This window comes from Hemiscyllium ocellatum, chromosome 17, assembly GCF_020745735.1.
Source record: "Hemiscyllium ocellatum isolate sHemOce1 chromosome 17, sHemOce1.pat.X.cur, whole genome shotgun sequence".
NCBI lineage: Eukaryota > Metazoa > Chordata > Chondrichthyes > Orectolobiformes > Hemiscylliidae > Hemiscyllium > Hemiscyllium ocellatum.
In genome coordinates this window covers 803,213-825,765 of record NC_083417.1, presented here as the reverse complement: position 1 = coordinate 825,765, position 22,553 = coordinate 803,213, and the positions used below count along the sequence as shown (strand labels likewise).

The following is a 22,553-nucleotide window of genomic DNA, read 5'->3' as shown; positions in this document are numbered from 1 at the left end:
TAAACAAGTGCCAGATTAAATTTAATATATAACAGTGCAGGATTTCACTACATTGGTAGAAAGTGCATTATAGGCTTAACATTGCCCCTGAACACTCTTTAAATCTCAGAGACCTTGTCTTTCATAGAACAAAGAAAATTTACAGCCCAGGAACAGGCCCTTTGGCCCTCCAAGCCTGAGCCGATCCAAATCTACTGTCTAAACCTGTTGCCCAATTCCTAAGCATCTGTATCCCTCTCTGCTCCCCACCTACTCATGTATCTGTCCAGACTCACCTTAAATGAATCTACCATGCCTACATCTACCTCTTTTGGCAATGCATTTCAGAAACCACCACCCTCCGTGTAAAGTACTTGCCGTGTGTAACCCCCTTAAATATGTTGCATTGAGATTTGAAGGTGGCAGGGTAATTGAGAGACCAATTAGCAAATGATATGAGCTTCAGTGTTAGGAAAACTGCAAAAGTGGTTATAGAATATTTTCTGAACCTTTATAATTCTCTGGTTGGAGCATAATTGGAGGATTAGCATCAAGTTCTGGTCACCATACTTGAGGCATAATCTTGGTGTCCTCAAAGTGAAGTGTGGTAATCCAGTCAAAAAGCCATGGTCAGAGGCCATTCAGCCCATCAATTATGCTGAAACTAGAATTCTCTATTCCTGAGATGCTGCCTGGCCTGCTGTGCTTTGACCAGCAACACATTTGCAACAGTAATCTAATCAACCTTATTTGCGTAATCTTAATTTTTTTTCCCACACTGCCACAAATATTGCGGCTGTTTGAAATATGTAAAATTGATACAGAATACAGGAAACTTCAGTGACTAAGAAACAGCAAAAGCAATTAATTGAGTTTATGATTTTATGGTCACATGTATTTCACAGTAAGAACACCATAGAATGTAATGAAAAGATTTGCTGCCATTTTGACTAATTTAAGAATGAGGAAAACAGAAGAAAGATACAGCCTAAGAATGGCACAATGATTAACACTATTGCCTCACAGCACCCAGAACCAGGATTCGATTCCGGTCTCGGGCGATGTCTGTGTGGAGTTTGCACATTCTCCCCATGTCTGCATGGGTTTCCTCTGGGTGCTCCAGTTTCCTCCTTCAATCCAAAGATGTCCAGGTTTGATGAATTAGCCATGCTAAATTGCACATAATGTTCAGGTGTGCGTAGGTTAGGTGCATCACCCAGGGGAAAATGTAGAGTAATAGTGTAGGAAAATGGGTTGGGTGGAATACTATTCGGTGTGGATTTGTTGGACCAAAGGACGTGTTCACACTGTATGGATTCTCTGATTCTAAAGAAGGTTCAGCAGTCCTGAGCCATCTCATCACCATCAATCTACTGCTTTGCCACTACCTCAGGCACTATCTTTTGCCACTGGATTGATACTCCTCTGCCATTGCCTGTGTCAGAGTTTTTTTTTTAGATTAGACTTACAGTGTGGAAACAGGCCCTTCGGCCCAACAAGTCCACACCGACCCGCCGAAGCGCAACCCACCCATACCCCTACATTTACACCTTACCTAACACTACGGGCGATTTAGCATGGCCAATTCACCTGACCCGCACATCTTTGTAACTGTGGGAGGAAACCGGAGCACCCGGAGGAAACCCACGCAGACACGGGGAGAACGTGCAAACTCCACACAGTCAGTCGCCTGAGTCGGGAATTGAACCCGGGTCTACAGGCGCTGTGAGGCAGCAGTGCTAACCACTGTGCCACCGTGCCGCCCACTAAGTTGTGTCTCTCTATTGGACACCTCCTTGTCCATATTGGTGCGATGTCCTTCTGCCACCGCATTGCTGCTATCTACACTGGACCCAACCAACGATGAAGTTGTTGATCCTCAGGCACCATCTTTTGTCACTGGGTCTACCTCGCCGTCATTGCCTCCACCATTGCGATTCCAATGACAGATCCTGGAAATGTAAGGGTTCAGGTTAGAGTGGTGCTGGAAAAGCACAGCAGGTCAGGCAGCATCTGAACACCAGCACCACTCTACTCTTGACTCTGATTTCCAGCATCTGCAGTCTTCACTTTTGCCTAGGGCTCACTGGAGTCTGTGCTAGGTTCAATTGACAGGGTCAATGAGCCTAAATCTGAGAGGTTTGAGATTATCGTTCATTGTCTTCACATGCAGTACGGTCCAGGCCAATCCTAGACTGAGAGTGTCAAGAACAAAGGGCTGCTCAAGGGGATTTCGGGCTGAATGGCCAGTTATGGAAGTCACGTGATAGTTTCACACGGCGGGAATCTCGCGCGAGAACGCGCACGCGCAGTGTTAACAACATGGCGCCGCCGTTAGAGAGGACGTTGGAGGCTTTGCGCGAGCTCACACAGCCCGGAGGTGAGGGACAGAGGGAGCCCCGGGGGGGTGGGGGACAGAGACAGAGACAGAGACAGAGACAGAGACAGAGACAGAGCCCGGGGGGTGGGGGACAGAGACAGAGGGAGCCCGGGGGGGTGGGGGACAGAGACAGCCCCGGGGGGGTGGGGGACAGAGACAGAGACAGAGACAGAGACAGAGACAGAGACAGAGCCCGGGGGGTGGGGGACAGAGACAGAGGGAGCCCGGGGGGGTGGGGGACAGAGACAGAGGGAGCCCGGGGGGTGGGGGACAGAGACAGCCCCGGGGGGGTGGGGGACAGAGACAGCCCCGGGGGGGTGGGGGACAGAGACAGAGACAGAGACAGAGACAGAGACAGAGAGAGCCCGGGGGGTGGGGGACAGAGACAGAGGGAGCCCGGGGGGTGGGGGACAGACAGAGACAGAGAGAGAGAGAGCCCGGGGGTGGGGGACAGAGACAGAGGGAGCCCGGGGGGGTGGGGGACAGAGACAGAGGGAGCCCGGGGGGGTGGGGGACAGAGACAGAGAGAGCCCGGGGGGTGGGGGACAGAGAGAGCCCGGGGGGGGTGGGGGACAGGGACAGAGGGAGCCCGGGGGGGTTGGGGACAGAGACAGAGAGCCCGGGGGGGTTGGGGACAGAGACAGAGAGCCCGGGGGGGGTGAGGGACAGAGAGAGCCCGGGGGGGGTGAGGGACAGAGAGACAGAGGGAGCCCGGGGAGGAGGGTGAGGGGCAGAGAGAGCCGCCGCGGTGGGGGGTGGGGGGTGAGCAGACAGAGTGCTGGCCCGGAGGGGTGAGGATTAGTGTGCTGCTGGAGGAACGAGCAGGTCAGGCAGCATCCGAGGAGCAGGAACATCGACATTTCAGGCAAAAGCCCTTCGTCTTGTGCCCGAGACATAGATTGTCCTGCTCCTCAGGTGCTGCCTGACCGGCTGTGCCCTGTACCACTCCAGTCTTGTCTCTGATCTCCAGCATCTGCAGTTCTCACTTTCGCCTGTCAGGGTGAAGGACAGATGGAGAATCTGGGGAAGTATCGGGGTTGGAGCAGAGGTCTGGGGTGACTGGAGGGTTGGGGGAAGGGGCAGAGGAAGACACAAGGAGGTGAGGGACAGAGAGAGTGAGAGCGAGCGCCCCTAGGGGGTGAGGGTCAGAGAGCGAGACCACCTGCGCCTGGGGGGTGAGGGGTCAGAGAGAGGGCCCCTGAGGGGGAGAGGGACAGAAAGAGCGAGAGAGGGGGACCTGGGGAGGTGAGGGACAGAGAGCGAGTGAGGGGGGGGGGGGGGGGGGGGTGAGGGACAAAGGGAGGGCCAGCCCAAGCAGTGAGGGACAGAGCAGGGTGTTGAATGGGGAAGGGCCGAGGGTGAGGGAGACAACCACTTCAGCCAATAGGAAATTTCATATCCCAAGGATGAGGGGAGGAGATAATGAAGAGACGGCCTGTGGGTGAAGGGAGGGACACAGGAAGAAACACAGGGGTGAGGGAGATGGGGCAAGGGGAGAGGAGGCTGGAGTTAGGAGGGGCTTGTTGAGTGGAGGAGACCCTGAGTAAGTCTGGGAATGAGTGGACAGCTAAGGGAAAGGCCCATTCAGGAGTGAGGGATGAATTCAGAGAGATGGAGGTGGCCTAATGGTTGGGAGAGGAGATAATATGGGCTGGAAGACATGGCGGGCTGGGTGAAAGAAAGGGTGGAAGAACAGCAGGCATGCTGGAGTGGGCCAGGGAAGGAGAAAGATGTTTTGGGGAGTGGAATGTAGGAGTAGGTTGGGGTCAGGAATAAAGACCTTTGGGTGACGAAGAAGAATGGTATGTTGGTAGGACAGTGAGCAGTGAATGAGGGAGTGGGCATTACTCTGGAGAATATGAAGGAAGGTAAAACATTAGAATGAAAATTTTGAACAATAAAAGTCAGCTCTGCCTTAGTGGAGAACAGACACTTCCTGGTTAAGGAGAACTGGTCTAGAACAAATGCTAATTAGATAGTTTACTTTCTGAAGAACTTTGTTTTGTTTTGATTTCAGAAGCGCCAACGGCACAGACCAGTCAAGAGGATGTGCTACTGCAGACACTGTGTCATAATCTGTCTGTCCTTGACCAGAAGCTGCAGCAGGATTCTAACTGGGCAACTTTACAGCAGCTGAGGGAACGGGTGATATCTCAGTTAACATGGTCAGTGAGGTCAGATGATGCAGTCTGGAACTTTGTTACTGAGGTCTTAGTGCAGCTCTTGTGTTTAAAGCACACAATGATTGAGTTATTAGAGCAGTTCGTACCTCCGAAACGAAATCCGAAGTCTCCAGAATGTGCCCCTGCATTGCCTCCAGATACTCTGAGTATCTTGCAACAGAAAACAGTCCAGACTGCACTTCAGTTTGTCATCACTCTTGGGATCTGTCCATACCTTCTGCCAGGGGTGGGAACTCCTCTTAGATGCAGGTCAGATTTTGCAGGAACAGTTGAGAAATTGGTTTGTTACTTGGCATCTCCCAGAGGAATGTGGAGGCTTTACATTGTCACCATGGCACTCCTTGACATTGCTAGCCATCCTTCCTTAGAGAACTTGATCCTTACCAGGCACCTCGGAGATTTGTTAGCCAGTCTCTGTCAATTGGCGTATTCACCAAAAAAATATCAACAGAATCTGATGTCAGAGGAGACTTCACGTCAGGAGGACAGCGAGAAACGGAAGGTACAGTAACTGATCCTTATATTCATCAACAACCCGGAGCGATCACTACAAGCAAAGAAACTAGAACCACAAGAAATATTTGTAGTAGACTATTCAGCACCTCGATTCTGTTTCACCGTTCCACTTTCTGGCCTGCTCCTCATAGTATCACAGAAAAGGCCCTTTAGTCCATTGAGTCTGTACCACCAAACATACACAACTACCTGCATCAAACCTATTTTCCTGTACTAGGCCCATACCCTTGAATGTTATAATATTTCAAGTGCTCATCCAAATACTTTTTAAGGGTTGTGAAGTTGCCCGTCTCAACTACATTCCCAGGCAATGCATTCCAGACTCACGTTACTCTGAGTGAAAATCTTTTCCCTAAGTCCCCTCTAAATCTCCTGCCTTTCATTTTGAAAGTGTGCCCCCTTGTTCTTGACCCTTCGACTAAGGAGAACTGCTGCTTTGTGTTCACCCTGTCAGTGCCTCTTGATCTTATTCATCTCTGTCAGGTACCCCTTCAACCTTCTCTGCTTCAAAGAAAAAACAACCCAAGCTTATCTAGCATCTTTGTGAATCTGGGCTGCAGCATTTCAGCCACAATCATTTCAATTAAGCAACATTTCCTCATCTCAATCTTAACTAATTGGTCCCTTATCCTGAACCTGTGCCTCAGTGTTCTAGATTCTCTAATCAATAGAATTAACTTCTGAATATAGTTCATGTCTATTCTTTGACAAAATTTTGGGTTTTAATGGGATCACCTCTTATTCTTCTTAACTCCAGAACGTATTGGTCTAATTTATTCCACCCCTCATCCCCTGAACCTTTACTGTGCAGCATCCGGTTCCAAAAAAGTCTCCCTTAAACGTTGCACACGGGATTTCAGGTATGGTCTCACCAGTGTACCAGACTATTCCAGCCATTTTCTCATGACTAATTGGCCTGTTATTTCGTTTTCCCCCTCCATCCTTTGTTGAACAGTGTTATGTTTGCATCATTTCAAAATATAGGGAGTTTTGGGTAATCATAGTCAAAGTATCCACTATTTCTGCAGTTACGTCATTTAGAATCCTAGATTGTAAACTGAGTTTGACACACCTCATCATTGTAAAGGTAAAACTTCAATACTCAAGTCCTCAAAGTTGAAGGTGATAGTTTGTTTTGTGTAACATGTCTGTCATTGACAGGGCCTCACAGATGCTGAACAGCAGAGCTGCCAACAAGCTTTACAGAAACTTCTGGATCGTGTGTATCAACCAATTGTTGTCAAGGAGTTGCTGATCTTGCAGGGAGGAATAAAACAGGTAATTGCTCTGACCCTATACTGTAGAAACACTGAAAATATAATTGGCAGTGATCAAGACGATAGTGGTTTTACAAGAGGCTAGAGTCAGTGGGACGTTGTGCAGTATAAGGAGCTAGACGCTACATTGAAAAGCAGAGCATTAAAAAATAATAAATGTCTAGACTGTTACCTGAGCCATTGCAAATTGGCATAAGGTAGATAAAGTTGCAAAGATGCCTCAACATCTGGTTTAAGAGAAATGGGTTTGATTCACAGGGCACTGGCATATTAGTACAGTGGAAATTGGGAGCTGTACCATTGGGATAGATGGCTGAGGCTGGTACTCTACTCAGTTATGCTACTTGGAAAGTAGTGAGGAAATCATCTTGGGGAAGATTGATTAAAATCAAGGGAAGTACCAAGTCAGTAGATTAAGGTAACAATAAAAGTATTGATAATCAGAGTGCGGTAAGAAGGGACAGTAAATAAAACTTCAAGCATGTGTCAGCTGAAAGGACCAGAATTTACATCAGTGTTAATAAATTGAAAGGACCCATGTACCTGAATTCCCACAGCACTCACTACAAAGTAGACAATTAACTTAAATAGAAATCATATTTGTGACCTGATACCCATTACAAAGACGTGGTTACAAGGCAACCAAAGGTGGGAACTGAATATCCAAGTATATGTGACATTTACGAAAGGCCAGGAAAAGGTAGTGGGGTAGCTCTCTTAATTAAACAGTGCATTAGCAGTAAGAATTATCTTCAGATCAGAAGTTCAAGACATAGTATCAGTTTGGGTGCAATGTGAGAAAAGCAGGGCAAAACTTGGTGTCTTGTTTAACAGCCACAAAACAGCAGTGGTATTGTAAATTATAGTATAAATCAGGAAATCAAGGTACTAATATAGTAGGTATGGGCGATTGCAGTCTACAGAAAGATTAGTACTAATCATCGAATCCCTGCAGTGTGGAAGCAGGCCATTTGGCCCATTGAGTCCACACCAACCCTCTGAAGAGCATCCCATCCAGACCCATCCCACTGCCCTTTCTTTGCAACCCTGCATTTCCTATGGTTAACCCACCTAACCTACACATCTTTGGACTGTGGGAGGAGACTGCAGCACCCAGAGGAAACCCACACAGTCACAGGGAGAATGTGCAAACTCCACATACAGTCACCCAAGGGAGGAATTGAACCGAGGTCCCTGGTGCTGTGTGACAGCAGTGCTAACCACTGAACCACTATGCCGCCCATACTGTTGTGGACAACATATTCTTTGGCCACTTAGCCCCTGAGGTAGAGTCATTGTCATACAGCATGGAGATAGGCCCTTTGGCCCAACTGGTCCATGCCAACCAAAATGTCCATTTCCTTGCACTTGGCCCATTTCCTTTTAAACCTTTCCTATCGTATTTGTCCAAATGTCTTTTAAATATTGTTATGTAACCATCTCAACCACTTCTGCTGACAGCTCATTCCATATGCGTACCACCCTCTTGTGTAAATTACAATTTTGGTCCAAACTTGGACAAAATAGCTCAACTGCTGTGGCAAAGTCATAGTGACATTGTAGAAACATATAAAATAGTAGCGGGAATACATCATTCAACCCTTTGAGCCTGCTCCACCATTCAAGGCTGAACATCCAACTCAGTAATTTCTTTCAATATTCTCCCCATACCTTTTGATCTCTTTAGTCCTAAGAACTATATCTAACTCTTGAAAATATTCAATGTTTTGCCCTCAACTGCATTCTGTTGCAGAGAATTCCATAGGCCCACCACTTCCTAGGTGAAGTAATTTTTCTACCATCCTAAATGGCCTACTGTGTAACATTAGACTAAAGTCCCTTGTTCTGTCCTCTGAAATGGCCTAGCAAGCTAGTCAGTTGTACCAATCGCTACAAAGTCTCAAACAAATTAAACCAATCTCAATGATGGAAGAACCCATCACGTAAGTGCAAAAGATAAGGCTAAGGCTGAAGCTTTCACAGTAATCTTCAGCCAGAAGTGCCGAATAGATGATTCATCTCGGCCTCCTCCAGTCGTCCCCACTGTTACGGATACCAGTCTTCAGCCAATTTGATTCATTCCACATGACATCAAGAAATGGTTAGATGCCCTGGATTCTGTAAAGGCTACAGGCCCTGACAACATTCTGGCAATAGTACTGAAGATTTGTGCTCCAAAACTTGCCACTCCCATAACCAAGTTGTTCCAGTACAGACACAACACTGTTATCTACTGGAGAATTGTTGAAGTTTGCCCTGTATATAAAAAGCAGGACAAATTCAACCTTGCCAATTACTGCCCCACCAGTCTACTCTCGATTATCAGTAAAGGGATGGAAGGTGTCATGAACAGTGCTACCTGCAGCACCTGCTCAGCAAAAACTAGCTCAGTGATGCCCATTATGAGTTGTGCCAGGGTCACTCAGCTCCAGACCTCATTACAGCTTTGGTCCAAACATGGACAAAAAAGCTGAATTCCAGAGGTGAAATGAGAGTGATAGACCTTGACATCAACACCGCATTCAACCGAGTGTGGCATCAAGAAGCCCAAGCAAAACTGGAATAAATAGATTACTGGGAGCCAACTCTCCAGTTGGAGGTCAGTCATCTCAGCTCCAGGGCGTCTCTGCAGGAGTTCCTTAGGGTAGTGTCCTTTGTCCAATCATCTTCAGCTGCTTCATTAATGCTGTTCTTTTCATCATGAGGTCAGCAGTGGGGATGTTTGCCAATGTTCAACATCATTCATGACTCTTCAGAAATTCTTCAAAGACCTTGTCCAAATGCAATAACATCTGGACATTAACTGAGCTTGGGCTGACCAGTGGTAAGTAGTATCCATGCCACACAAATTGCAGGCTATGACCATCACTAATAAGAAACAGTCTACACCACACCCTTTGGCATTCAACAGTGTTATACTCAATGAATTCCCCACTATCAACATTCTGGGGGTTATCCTTGGCTTGAAACTCAACTGACTCATCACATAAACACAGTGGCTACAAGAGCAGGTCAGAAGTGAGGAATGCTGCGGCAAGTAACTCATCTTCTGACTCCTTAAAGCCTGTCCACCATCTACAAGACACTGGACAGGAATGTGATGGAATGTGCTGGATTCCTGGATGAGTGCAGCACTGACAACACTCGAAACTTGTCACTGTCCAGGACAAAGCAGAAGTGGATACTGCAAATGCTGGTGACTACAGTCAAATTTAGAATGATGCTTTCCCAAAATGCAGCACCTCGCATTTATCTGAATTAAACTCCATCTGCCACTTTTCAGCCCATTGGCCCATCTGGTCAAGGTCCTGTTGTAATCTGAGGTAACTGTCTTCGCTGTCCACTACACCTCCAATTTTGATGTAATCTGCAAACTTACTAACTGTACCTCTTATGCTCGCATCCAAATCATTTATGTAAATGACAAAAAGTAGAGGACCCAGCACTGATCCTTGTGGCACTCCACTGGTCACAGGCCTCCAGTCTGAAAAACAACCTTCCACCATCACCCTCTGTCTTCTACCTTTGAGCCAGTTCTGTATCCATATGGCTAGTTCTCCCTGTATATCATGAGATCTAACCTTGCTAACCAGTCTCCCATGGGGAACTTTGTCGAACGCCTTACTGAAGTCCATATAGATCACGTACTGCTCTGCCCTCATCAATCCTCTTTGTTACTTCTTCAAAAAACTCAATCAAGTTTGTGAGACATGATTTCTCACGCGCACAGCCATGTTGACTATCCCTAATCAGTCCTTGCCTTTCCAAATACATGTACATCCTGTCCCTCATCATTCCCTCCAACAGCTTGCCCTCCACCGACGTCAGGCTCACTGGTCTATAGTTCCCTGGCTTGTCCTTACTACCCTTAAACAGTGGCACCAATTTTGCCAACTTCCAGTCTTCCAGCACCTGATCTGTGACTAGTGATGATATAATAATCTCAGCAAGAGGCCCAGCAATCACTTTTCTAGCTTCCCACAGAGTTCTCAGGTACACCTGATCAGGTCCTGGGGATTTATCCACCTTTACCCATTTCAGGACATCCAACTCTTCCTTCTCTGTAATCTGGACATTTGTCAAGATGTCACTATCTATTTCCCTACAGTCTGTATCTTCCATGTCCTTTTCCACAGTAAATACTGATGCAAAATACTCATTTAGTATCTCCCCAATCTCCTGTGGTTCCACACAAAGGCCGCCTTGCTGATCTTTGAGGGGTCTTATTCTCTCCCTAGTTACCCTTTTGTCCTTAATGTATTTGTAAAAACCCTTTGGATTCTCCTTAATTCTATTTGCCAAAGCTATTTCATGTCCCCCTTTTGCCCTCCTGATAACCCTCTTAAGTATACTCCGACTTTCTTTATACTCTTCTAAAGATTCACTTAATCTATCCTGTCTACATCTGACATATGGTTCCTTCTTTTTCTTAACCAAACCCTCAATTTCTTTAGTCATCCAGCATTCCTTATACCTACCAGGCTTTCCTTTTCACCCTGACAGGAATATACTTTCTCTGGATCCTAGTTATCTAATTTCTGAAGGCTTCCCATTTTCCTGCCGTCCCTTTACCTGCGAACATCTGCCCCCAATCAGCTTTTGAAAGTTCTTGCTTAATACCATCAAAATTGGCCTTTCTCCATTTAGAATTTCAACTTTTAGATCTGGTCTATCCTTTCCCGTCACTATTTTAAATCTAATGGAATTATGGTTGCTGGCCCTAAAGTGTCTCTCCCCCACCCCCCCACCCGACACCTCAGTCACTTGTCCTGCCTTATCTCCCAAGAGTAGGTCAAGTTTTGCACCTTCCCTAGTAGGTACATCCACGTACTGAGACAGAGAATTTTCTTGTACCCACTTAACAAATTCCTCTCCATTTAAACTCTTAACACAATGGCAGTCCCAGTGTATGGAAAGTTAAAATCCCCTACCATAACCACCCTGTTATTCTTACAGATAGCTGAGATCTCCTTACAAGTTTGTTTCTCATTTTCCCTTTGACTTTTAGGGGATCTATAGTACAATCCCAAGAAGGTGATCATCCCTTTTTTATTTCTCAGTTCCACCCAAATGTATTTGTGGGAATATCCTCTCTAAGTACAGCTGTAATGCTATCCCTTATCAAAAACACCCCCCCCCCCCCCCCCGCAAGCCCCCACCCTTATGGTCGCTGGCCATAATTCCTGCCGAACTCTGTAATCTCCCTTCAGAATCTCAACCTTTTCCCTTTCTATCTTGTTGATTTCAATGTGGACAATGACCTCTTGCTGGCCCCTCTCCCCCGTGAGAACATTCTGCACCCTCTCTGAGACATCCTTGATCCTGGCACCAGGGAAGCAACACACCATTCTGCTTTTTCGCTGCTGGCCACAGAAACATCTGTCTGTACCTTGGACTAGAGAATCCCCTAACACAATTGATCTCTTGGAACCCAACGTACTTCTCATTTCATTCGAGCCAGTCTCAATACCAGAAACGTGGCTGTTTGTACTACGTTCTCCTGTGAATCAGTCATCCCCTCCATTTTCCAAAACAGCATACTTGTTTGAAATGGGGATAGCCACAGAAGACTCCTGCACTAACTGCCTACCTCTCTCACCTTTCTTGGAATTAACCTACCTACGTCATTGTATCTGCGACTTTGAGTGAGAAGGAAGATTGACTGGTCATGAGGACAGTACTGAGCTGCAAGTTGGAACTGCAGTAAGGTGGGGGGGTGGAATTGAGGAAACTGGTAAAGTCCACATTGATGCCATGGGGTTGAAGGGTGCCAAGGCGGAAGATGAGTCATTCTTCCTCCCGTCCTGTAGGAAACGTCGATTTTCCTGCTCCTCGGATGTTGCCTGACCTGCTGTGCTTTTCCAGCACCACTCTAATCTTGACCATCCAGAGTAAAGCAGCCTGCTTGATTCACATTATATTCACAAGCATCCATTCTGTCCACTACTAACGCTCAATAGTGTCAGTGTGTACTATCTATAAGATGCACTACAGAAATTCACCAGAGATCCTGAGACAGCATCTTCCACCCCATGACCATTTTCATCTCGAATGACAAGGGCAGCAGATATTTGGCAATGACACCACCTTCAAGTTTTCCACCAAGCCATGTACCATCCCCACTTGGAAATATATTGTTGTTCCTTCACTGTTGTTGGGTCGAAATCTTGGAATTCTTTCCCTGATGTCAATGTGGGTCAACCCACAGCAGGTAGACTGCAACATTTGAAGAAGGCAGCTCACCATCACCTACTCAAGGGTAACTAGGCACAGGCAATAAAAACATCCCACATATACTTTAAAAATTAAAATTAGGTGAATGGGCCAAAATTTGGTAGATGGCGATTACAATGAATAAGTGTAAGGTTATCCATTTTGGTTCGAGGAATAGAAAGGCAACTTATTCATAGAATCCCTGCAGTGTGTAAGCAGGCTATTCGGCCCATTGAGTCATAGAAACATAACCTTCGAAGAGCATCCCATTTCAACCAACCTCTTATCCCATCTAGCCTGCACATCCCTGGATACTGGGGAATTTAGCACGGCCAGTCCTCCTAACCTGCCCATCTTTGGATTGTGGGTGGAAATCAGAACATAGAGTAAATCTTTGCAGGCACTTTGAGAATGTGCAAACTCCACACAGACAATTGCCTGAGGGTGAAAGTGAACCCAGGCCCTTCGTGCTGTGAGGCAGCAGTGCTAACACTGAGCCACTGTGCTACCCCAGTTAGATTTATTATCAAAATGGAGAAAAGCTTCAGAGTGCTTTGGTGAAGAGGGATCTGGGTGCACCTGTCCATAAATGACAGAACTCATGCGGATACAGCAGATAATAAGGAAGGCAAATGGAATTTTGGCATTTGTTCCTGAGGGAATAACGTATAAAAGCAGGGAAGTATTGCTACAATTGTACAATGCATTAAAGAGACCATATTTGGAGAGGTTTGGTCCCCTTACTTGAGCAGGGATGTAGTTGCACTGATGCCTGTTCAGAGAATGTTCATTTTATTGATCCCAGAGATGGGTTGTTTATCATATGAAGAGAGATTGAGCAATTTACTTCTACACTGACTAGAGATGAGAAGAAGAGATCTAATTAATGTATAGAAGATGTTTAAAGGGGATTGCTAAAATAGATGCAGAGTGGATGTTTTCCCTGATGGGGCAATCTAGAATGAAAGGTCATAGCTTTAGGATAAGGGATAGCAGATTTAACACAGAGCTGAGGAGGAATTACTTCTGTCAGAGTGTCATGAATCTGTCGAATTCACTACCCCAGAGTGCAGTGAGACACTGAATTAATTTGAGGAGATGTACAGATTTTTAATTAGTAATGGATTTGAAAATTGTGGAGAGCAGGCAAGAAAGTGGAATTGAGTTTGGGATGAGATCAGTCATGATTATATTAAATGATGGAGTCAGCCGAAGTAGATGAATTGCCTACACATGCACCAAGTTCTGATGTTCTTGTTTGCCCATTCACTCAACTTGTCTAAATTGCACTGAAGAGTCTCTGCTTTCTTCTCAAAGTTCATCCTTCCACTTCAATTTGTGTCATCTGCAAAAGGGGAGTTGTTACATTCGGTTCTCCCATTGAAATCATTATTACATTTTATAAATAGACTAGGCATTCTAAAATTGATCCTTGGAGTGCTCCGATAGTCACTGATTGCCAATCGGAAAAAAGGCTAATTTATTCTGACTGCAGCAAAACAAATTTGTGAGAGAAATTAGCATGTCTGACAGCATTTGTGGAGAGAAAAGAAGAGTTAATGTTGTGGGTTAGAACATAGAACAATACAGCACAAAACAGGCCCTTCGGCCCTCGATGTTGCGCCGTCATGTGAACTATTCTCAGCTCGTCGGCGCAACCCCGATGCTGCGGTCATTCCCCTCAAGAACAAGTATACCGTTTTGGATACTTGTGAGGGGATGACTTACCAGGGTTAAGCAACGAGGTTCAGACCTCTGGCACGGAGCCTGTCCCCGTTGCTCAGAAGGGAAGGGTGGAGAAAGGTAGAGCAATAGTTATTGGGGACTCAATAGTGAGGGGCACAGATAGGCGGTTTTGCAGGGGCGACAGAGACTCACGATTGGCATGTTGCCTCCCAGGTGCAAGGGTACGTGATGTCTCTGATTGTGCTTTCCGCGTCCTTAAGGGGGAGGGGGAGCAGCCCCAGATCGTGGTCCACGTTGGCACCAACAACATAGGTAGGAAGAGGGGTGAGGATGTTAGGCAGGCTTTCAGGGAGCTAGGTTGGAAGCTCAGAGCTAGAACGAACAGAGTTGTTGTCTCTGGTTTGTTACCCGTGCCACGTGATAGAGAGTTGAGGAATAGGGAGAGAGAACAGTTAAATGCGTGGCTACAGGGATGGTGCAGGAGGGAGGGATTCTGGTTTCTGGACAACTGGGGTTCTTTCTGGGGAAGGTGGATCTCTATAAACAGGATGGTCTACACCTGAACCTGAGGGGCACCAGTATCCTTGGGGGGAGGTTTGCTAGTGCTCTTTGGGAGGATTTAAACTAACTATGCAGGGGCATGGGAACCTGGACTGTAGCTTTAGGGTACAGGACCTTGAGTGTAGGGAGGTTAGGAACATGGCATCGATCTCGAAGGAGGGTGCCTGTAAACAGGAAAGTGGCTTGAAGTGTGTATACTCCAATGCGAGAAGTATAAGAAATAAGGTAGGTGAACTTGCAGCGTGGGTTGGTACCTGGGACTTCGATGTTGTGGCCATTACAGAGACGTGGGTAGAACAGGAATGGCTGTTGCAGGTTCCAGGGTTTAAATGTTTTAGTAGGGTCAGAGATGGGGGTAAAAGAGGGGGAGGTGTGGCATTGCTTGTCAAGGATAGTATTACAGCGGTGGAAAGGACGATGGAGGAAGACTTGCCATCTGAGGTAGTTTGGGCTGAGGTTAGAAATAGGAAAGGTGAGGTCACCCTGTTAGGAGTTTTCTACAGGCCTCCTAATAGTCCTAGAGAGGTAGAGGAAACTATTGCGAGGATGATTCAGGAGAAGAGTGAAAGTAGCAGGGTGGTTGTTATGGGGGACTTTAACTTCCCAGATATTGACTGGGAAAGCTATAGCTCGAGTTCATTAGATGGGTCGGTGTTTGTCCAATGTGTGCAGGAGGTTTTCCTGACACAATATGTAGACAGGCCAACAAGAGGTGAGGCTATACTGGATTTGGTTCTAGGTAATGAACCAGGCCAGATGTTAGACTTTGACGTAGGTGAGCACTTCGGGGACAGTGACCACAACTCGGTGACTTTTACTCTAGTGGTGGAGAGGGATAAGTGCTCTGTAGGGCAAGAGTTATAGCTGGGGGCAGGGAAATTATGATGCAGTAAGGCATGACTTAGGATGCGTGGATTGGAAAATAGGCTTCAAGGGAAGAACACAAATGATATGTGGAGATTGTTCAAGGAACAGCTAATGGGTGTCCTTGAAAAGTATGTACCAGTCAGGCAGGGAGTAAAGGGTCTTGTGAGGGAGCCGTGGTTTAATAAGGAATTGGAATCCCTTGTGAAAGGGAAGAGGGCGGCCTATGTAAGGATGAGGCGTGAAGGTTCAGTTGGGGCGATTGAGAGTTATAAGGTAGCCAGGAAGGATCTAAAGAGAGAGCTAAGAGCAGCGAGAAGGGGACATGAAAAGTCCTTAGTTGGTAGGATTAGGGAAAACCCAAAGGCTTTCTATAGGTATGTCAGGAATAAAAGGATAACTAGGGTAGGTATCGGTCCGGTCAAGGATAGTAGTAGGAAGTTGTGCGTGGAGGTGGAGGAGATTGGAGAGACACTAAATCAATACTTTTCGTCAGTATTCACTCAGGAACAGGACTCTGTTGCTGTTGTGAATATTGAGTCACAAGTGATTAGAATAGATGGCGTTGAGGTATGTAAGGAAGAGGTCTGGGGAATACTGGAAAGTATGAAAATAGATAAGTCCCCTGGGCCTGATGGCATTTATCCTAGGATCCTCTGGGAAACTAGGGAGGAGATAGCGGAGCCATTGGCCTTGATTTTTATGTCGTCGTTGTCTACGGAAATAGTGCCAGAAGACTGGAGGATGGCGAATGTGGTCCCCTTGTTCAAGAAGAGGAGTAGGGATAGCCCTAGTAGCTGTAGGCCAGTGAGTCTCACTTCTGTTGTGGGCAAAGTCTTAGAGAGAATTGTAAGGGATAGGATTTATGAACATCTGGATAGGAATAATGTGATCAAGGATAGTCAGCATGGTTTTGTGAAAGGCAGGTCGTGCCTCACAAACCTTATTGAATTCTTTGAGAAGGTGACCAAGGAAGTGGACGAGGGTAAAGCAGTAGATGTGGTGTATATGGATTTTAGCAAGGCGTTCGATAAGGTACCCCATGGCAGGCTAATGCAAAAACTACGGAGGTATGGCATTGAGGGTGCATTAGAGGTTTGGATTAGGAATTGGCTGGCTGGAAGGAGACAGAGGGTAGTAGTTGATGGTATATGTTCAACTTGGAGTGCAGTTACTAGCGGTGTTCCACAAGGATCTGTTTTGGGACCATTGCTGTTTGTCATTTTTATAAACGACCTAGAGGAGGGGCTTGAAGGCTGGGTGAGCAAGTTTGCGGAAGACTTGAAAGTCGGTGGAGTTGTGGACAGCGACGAAGGATGTGGCAGGTTACAGCGGGATATAGATAAGTTGCAGAGCTGGGTAGAAAGGTGGCAAATGGAGTTCAATGTAGCTAAGTGTGAAGTCATTCACTTTGGTAGGAGTAACAAGAAGATGGATTACTGGGCTAATGGTAGGCTACTTGGTAGTGTGGATGAGCAGAGGGATCTTGGTGTCCATGTACACAGATCTCTGAAAGTTGCCACCCAGGTAAATAGTGCTGTGAAGAAGGCATATGGTGTACTGGGCTTTATTGGTAGAGGAATTGAGTTCCGGAGTCCTGAGGTCATGTTGCAGTTGTATAAAACTCTGGTGCGGCCTCATCTGGAGTATTGCGTGCAGTTTTGGTCGCCATACTATAGGAAGGATGTGGAGGCATTGGAACGAGTGCAGAGGAGGTTTACCAGGATGTTGCCTGGCATGGTAGGAAGATCATATGAGGAAAGGCTGAGGCACTTGGGGCTGTTCTCATTGGAGAAAAGGTTTGGGGGAGATTTGATAGAGGTGTACAAGATGATTAGGGGTTTAGATAGGGTTGACAGTGAGAACCTTTTTCAGTTAATGGAGTCAGCTGTTACTAGGGGACACAGCTTTAAATTAAGGGGTGGAAGGTATAGGACAGATGTTAGGGGTAGATTCTTTACTCAGCGGGTTGTGAATTCATGGAATGCCCTGCCAGTAGCAGTGGTGGACTCTCCCTCTTTATGGTCATTTAAGCGGGCATTGGATAGGCATATGGAGGTTATTGGGCTAGTGTAGGTTAGGTAGGCTTCGGTCGGCGCAACATCGAGGGCTGAAGGGCCTGTACTGCGCTGTATTTTTCTATGTTCTATGTTCGTCCCCCTATCCCAAAGTCATCCATGTGCTTATCTAAGGATTGTTTAAATCTCCCTAATGTGGCTGAGTTGACTACATTAGCAGGTAGTGCATTCCACACCCTTCCCACTCTGTGTAAATAATCTGCCTCTGACATCTGTCCTAAATCTATCACCCCTCAATTTGTAGTTATGCCCCCTTGTACACGCTGACATCATCATTCTAGGAAAAAGACTTTCACTGTCTGCTATATTGGTCTGCTATGTCTTTGTTCCTCATTATAAATTTCCTGATATTTGACTGTAATCTTTTCTCTTCACTTACTTATCAAAGCTTTACAGTCACTTTGTGTATCATGCAAGGTTATTCTTCTGCTATATTTTCCCCCTCTTAATTAACCCCTTTTGTCCTCCTTTTATTGAAATTTAAATAGCTCCCAATTCTTAGGTCTACTGCTTTTTCTTTGATGTGGAGATGCTGGTGTTGGACTGGGGTGGACAAGGTGAGAAGTCGCACTGCATCAAATTATAGAACAAAGAAAATTTACAGCCCAGGAACAGGCTCTTCAGCCTTCCAAGCCTGAGCCGATCCAAATGTACTGTCTGTACCCTTTATGATTTTGTAAACCACAATCAGGTCCCCCCCTCAATCTCCTTTTTTCTAATGAAAGTAAACCTAACCTACTCAACTTCTCTTCATAGCTAGCACCTTCCATACCAGGCAACATCCTCATAAACCTTCTCTGCACCCTCTCCAAAGCATCCACATCGTTTGGTAATGTGGCGACCAGAACTGTAAAAACGCCATCACAGAATCCTTCACTATTGGTATCCTGGCGTGGTTACCATTGACCAGAAGTTGAACTGAAGTAGCTACGTGTATACAATGGGTATAAGAACAGGTTAGAGGCCAGGAATATTGTGACAAGTAAGTCATTCTCCCCCCCACCCCCCCCAAACAAAATCAGTCCACCATCTACAAGTCACCAGTCTGCTTCACTTACCTGGATGGGTGCAGCTGCAACAGCACTCAAGAAGTTTAACACCTTCCAGGACAAAGCAGTCTGCTTGATTAACACAACATTCACAAAAATTCAGTTGCTCCACTTCCAAACCTTGCTAACACTAGTATGTACTGCCTAGAAGTTGCACTACAGAAATTCGCAAATGTTTTGAAACTCATGATTGTGACAGTCTAGGAGGACAATGGCAGCAGATGTTTGGGAACAACAATATCAGCGAGTTCCCCTCAAAGTCACTCGCTATCCTGACTTGGAAATATATCGCTATTCTTTCACTGTTGCTATGCCAGAATTCTGGAACTCCATCCCTAATCATGTTGTGGGTCTACCTACAACACATGGGTTGCAACAGTTCAAAAAGGCAACTCATCACCACCCTTGCAAGAGCAAGTATGAATAGGTAATACTTGCTGGCCTAGCCAGTAATGCTCATCCTTCGACTGAATTTTAAAAATACCGTTTTCAAAAAAAAAAGTCCTATATTGCTTTCCAGGATCAGTGAAGCATCTTGGTCTGAGTGTAAACAAGGAACTGCAAAATATTAATGTTAATGAGACTTAAAAGTAGATAAATACCCTGGACTTGATTGCAGAATGTTGGCAGCTGTGACTGTACAGCTAGTCTTAAGTTGGTGATTATCTTTTACAGTTTTGAATACAGAACGGTTCCTGAAAATAGGATGGTGGCAAATGTAACCTCATGATTTAAGACAGGAGAGACAAAGAAACCACACACCTACAGACCTAACATAGAGTCATAGAGATGTACAGCATGGAAACAGACCCTTCAGTCCAACCCAATCTAGTCCCACCTGCCAGCACCCAGCCCATATCCCTCCAAACCCTTCCTATTCCTATACCCATCCAAATGCCTCTTAAATGTTGCAATTGTACCAGCCTCCACCACTTCCTCTGGCAGCTCATTCCATACGCTTACCACCCTCTGCGTGAAAAAGTCGCCCCATAGGTTCCTTTTATATCTTTCCTCTCTCACCCTAAACCTATGCCCTCCAGTTCTGGACTCCCTGACCACAGGGAAAAGACTTTGCCTATTTACCCTATCCCATGCTCTTCATAATTTTGTAAACCACGATAAGGTCACCCCTCAGCCTCCGCGCTCCAGGGAAAACAGCCCCAGCCTGTTTAGCCTCTCCCTATAGCTCAAATCCTCCAACCTGGCAACACCCTTGTAAATCTTTTCTGAATCCTTTCAAGTTTCACAACATCTTTCCGATAGGAAGGAGACCAGAATTGCACGCAATATTCCAACAGTGGCCTAACTAATGTTCTGTACAGCCGCAAAATGACCTCCCAACTCCTGTACTCAATACTCTGACAATAAAGGAAAGCACACCAAATGACGCCTTCACTATCCTATCTACCTGCGACTCCACTTTCAAGGAGCTATGAACCTGCACTCCAAGGTCTCTTTGTTCATCAACACTCCTTAGGACCTTACCGTTAAGTGTATGAGTCCTGCTAAGATTTGCTTTCCCAAAATGCAGCACCTCGCATTTATCTGAATTAAACTCCATCTGCCACTTCTCAGCCCATTGGCCCATCTGGTCAAGATCCTATTATAATCTGAGGATACCCTTTTCATTGTCCACTACACCTCCAATTTTGGTGTCATCAGCAAACTTACTAACTGTACCTCTTATGCTTGCATCCAAATCATTTATGTAAATGACAAGTAGAGGACCCAGCACCGATCCTTGTGGCACACCACTGGTCACAGGCCTCCAGTCTGAAAAACAACCCTTCACCACCACCCTCTGTCTTCTACCTTTGAGCCAGTTCTGTATCCAAATGGCTAGTTCTCCCTGTATTACATGTGATCTAATCTTGCTCATCACTCTTCAGCATTACTGAAGTCCATATAGATCACATCTACTGCTCTGCCCTCATCAATCCTCCTTGTTACATCAAAAAACTCAATCAAATTTGTGAGACATGATTTCCCACACTCAAAGCCATGTTGACTATCCCTAATCAGTCCTTGCCTTTCCAAATACATATACATCCTTCCCTCAGGATTCTCTCCAACAGTTTGCCCACCACTGAAGTTAGGCTCACTGCTCTATAGTTCCCTGGCTTGTCCTTACCGCCCTTCTTAAACAGTGGCACCACGTTTGCCAACCTCCAGTCTTCTGGCACCTCACCTGTGAATATCGATGATATAAATATCTCAGCAAGATGCGCAGCAGTCACTTCTCTAGCTTCCCACAGAGTTCTCGGATACACCTGATCAGGTCCTGGGGATTTATCTACCTTTACCCATTTCAAGATGTCCAGCACTTCCTCCTCTGTAATCTGGACATTTTGCAAGATGTCGCCATCTATTTTCTTACAGTCTGTATCTTCCATATCCTTTCCACAGTAAATACTGATGCAAAATACTCATTTAGTATCTCCCCCATTTTCTGCAGCTCCACACAAAGGCTGCCTCGCTGAACTTTGAGGGGCCCTATTCTCACCCTAGTTACTCTTTTGTCCTTAATGCATTTGTAAAAACCCTTTGGATTCTCCTTAATTCTATTTGCCAAAGCTATCTCATGTCCCCAGTTTTCCCTCCTGATTTCCCTCATAAGTATATTCCTACTTCCTTCATACTCTTCTAAGTATTCACTTGATCTATCCTGTCTACACCTGACATATGCTTCCTTTTTCTTAAACAAACCCTTCATTTTTTAGTCATCTAGCATTCCCTCTACCTACCAGCCTTTCCTTTCATCCTGACAGGAATATACTTTCTCTGGATTCTTGTTATCTCAGTTCTGAAGGCTTCCCATTTTCCAGCCGTCCCTTTACCTGCGAACATCTGCCTCCAATTAGCTTTTGAAAGTTCTTGCCTAATACCGTCAAAATTGGTCTTTCTCCAATTTAGAACTCCAACTTTTAGATCTGGTCTATTCTTCTCCATAACTATTTTAAAATGAATAGAATTATGGTCGCTGGCCACCATATTAGTCCCCTTCCAATTTAGGTGCAATCCGTCCTTGTACAGGTCACTTCTAACCCAAAAGAGGTTCCAATGATCAATAAACGTGAATCCTTTTCCCTTACACCAGCTTCTTAGCCATGCATTCATCTGCTCTCTGCTCTATCCTCCATCCTCCTCTTCCTGCCCTCACTAGCTCGTAGCACTGAGAGTAATCCAGATGTTACTACCCTTGAGGACCTCCTTTTGAAATTCCTGCCAAACTCTCCAATCTCCCTTCAGAATCTCAACCTTTTCCTTTCCTATATCGTGGGTTCCGATGTGGACAATGAACTCTTGCTGGCCCCTCTATCCCGTGAGAACATTCTGCACCTTCTCTGAGACATTCTAGATCCTGGCACCAGGGAAGCAACACACCATTTTGCTTTTTCACTGCTGGCCACAGAAACGTCTATCTGTATCTCGGACTACAGAATCCCTTAACACAATTGATCTCTTGGAAGCCGACAATTGATCTCTTTGAACTTATAAGGAAAATTCACACTTAGGAAATAATGAGTCAACATTTTTCTCATGAAGGTGAAATCATGTTTGTCAATCCTGTAATGTTTTTGAGGATTTGATTAACATAGCAGATAAGGAGAAACTGGAAGAGGTGGTCGACTTGGATTTTTAGTAGCTTTCGATAATGTTAGCAAGAGGTTCGCAAAGCAAAACCCACATCCAAGCAAAACCCGCATCCAAGCTGCCCCCAGGCAGCAGAGATATGCTTGTACATCCTCCTACCTAATTTGGTCTCC

General features: G+C 45.7%; 1 protein-coding gene across 1 annotated transcript in view; it reads left to right on the top strand.

Moving 5' to 3' along the window:
* The first annotated feature begins 2,301 nt into the window (after positions 1-2,301).
* The window catches only part of tango6 (transport and golgi organization 6 homolog (Drosophila)), a 217,185-nt gene continuing 196,933 nt past the window's right edge, over positions 2,302-22,553 (top strand). The window contains exons 1-3 of the mRNA XM_060838313.1: positions 2,302-2,359; positions 4,377-5,044; positions 6,220-6,336. Coding sequence (XP_060694296.1) covers positions 2,302-2,359; positions 4,377-5,044; positions 6,220-6,336 — 843 coding nt within the window. The remainder of the gene's footprint in view (positions 2,360-4,376; positions 5,045-6,219; positions 6,337-22,553) is intronic.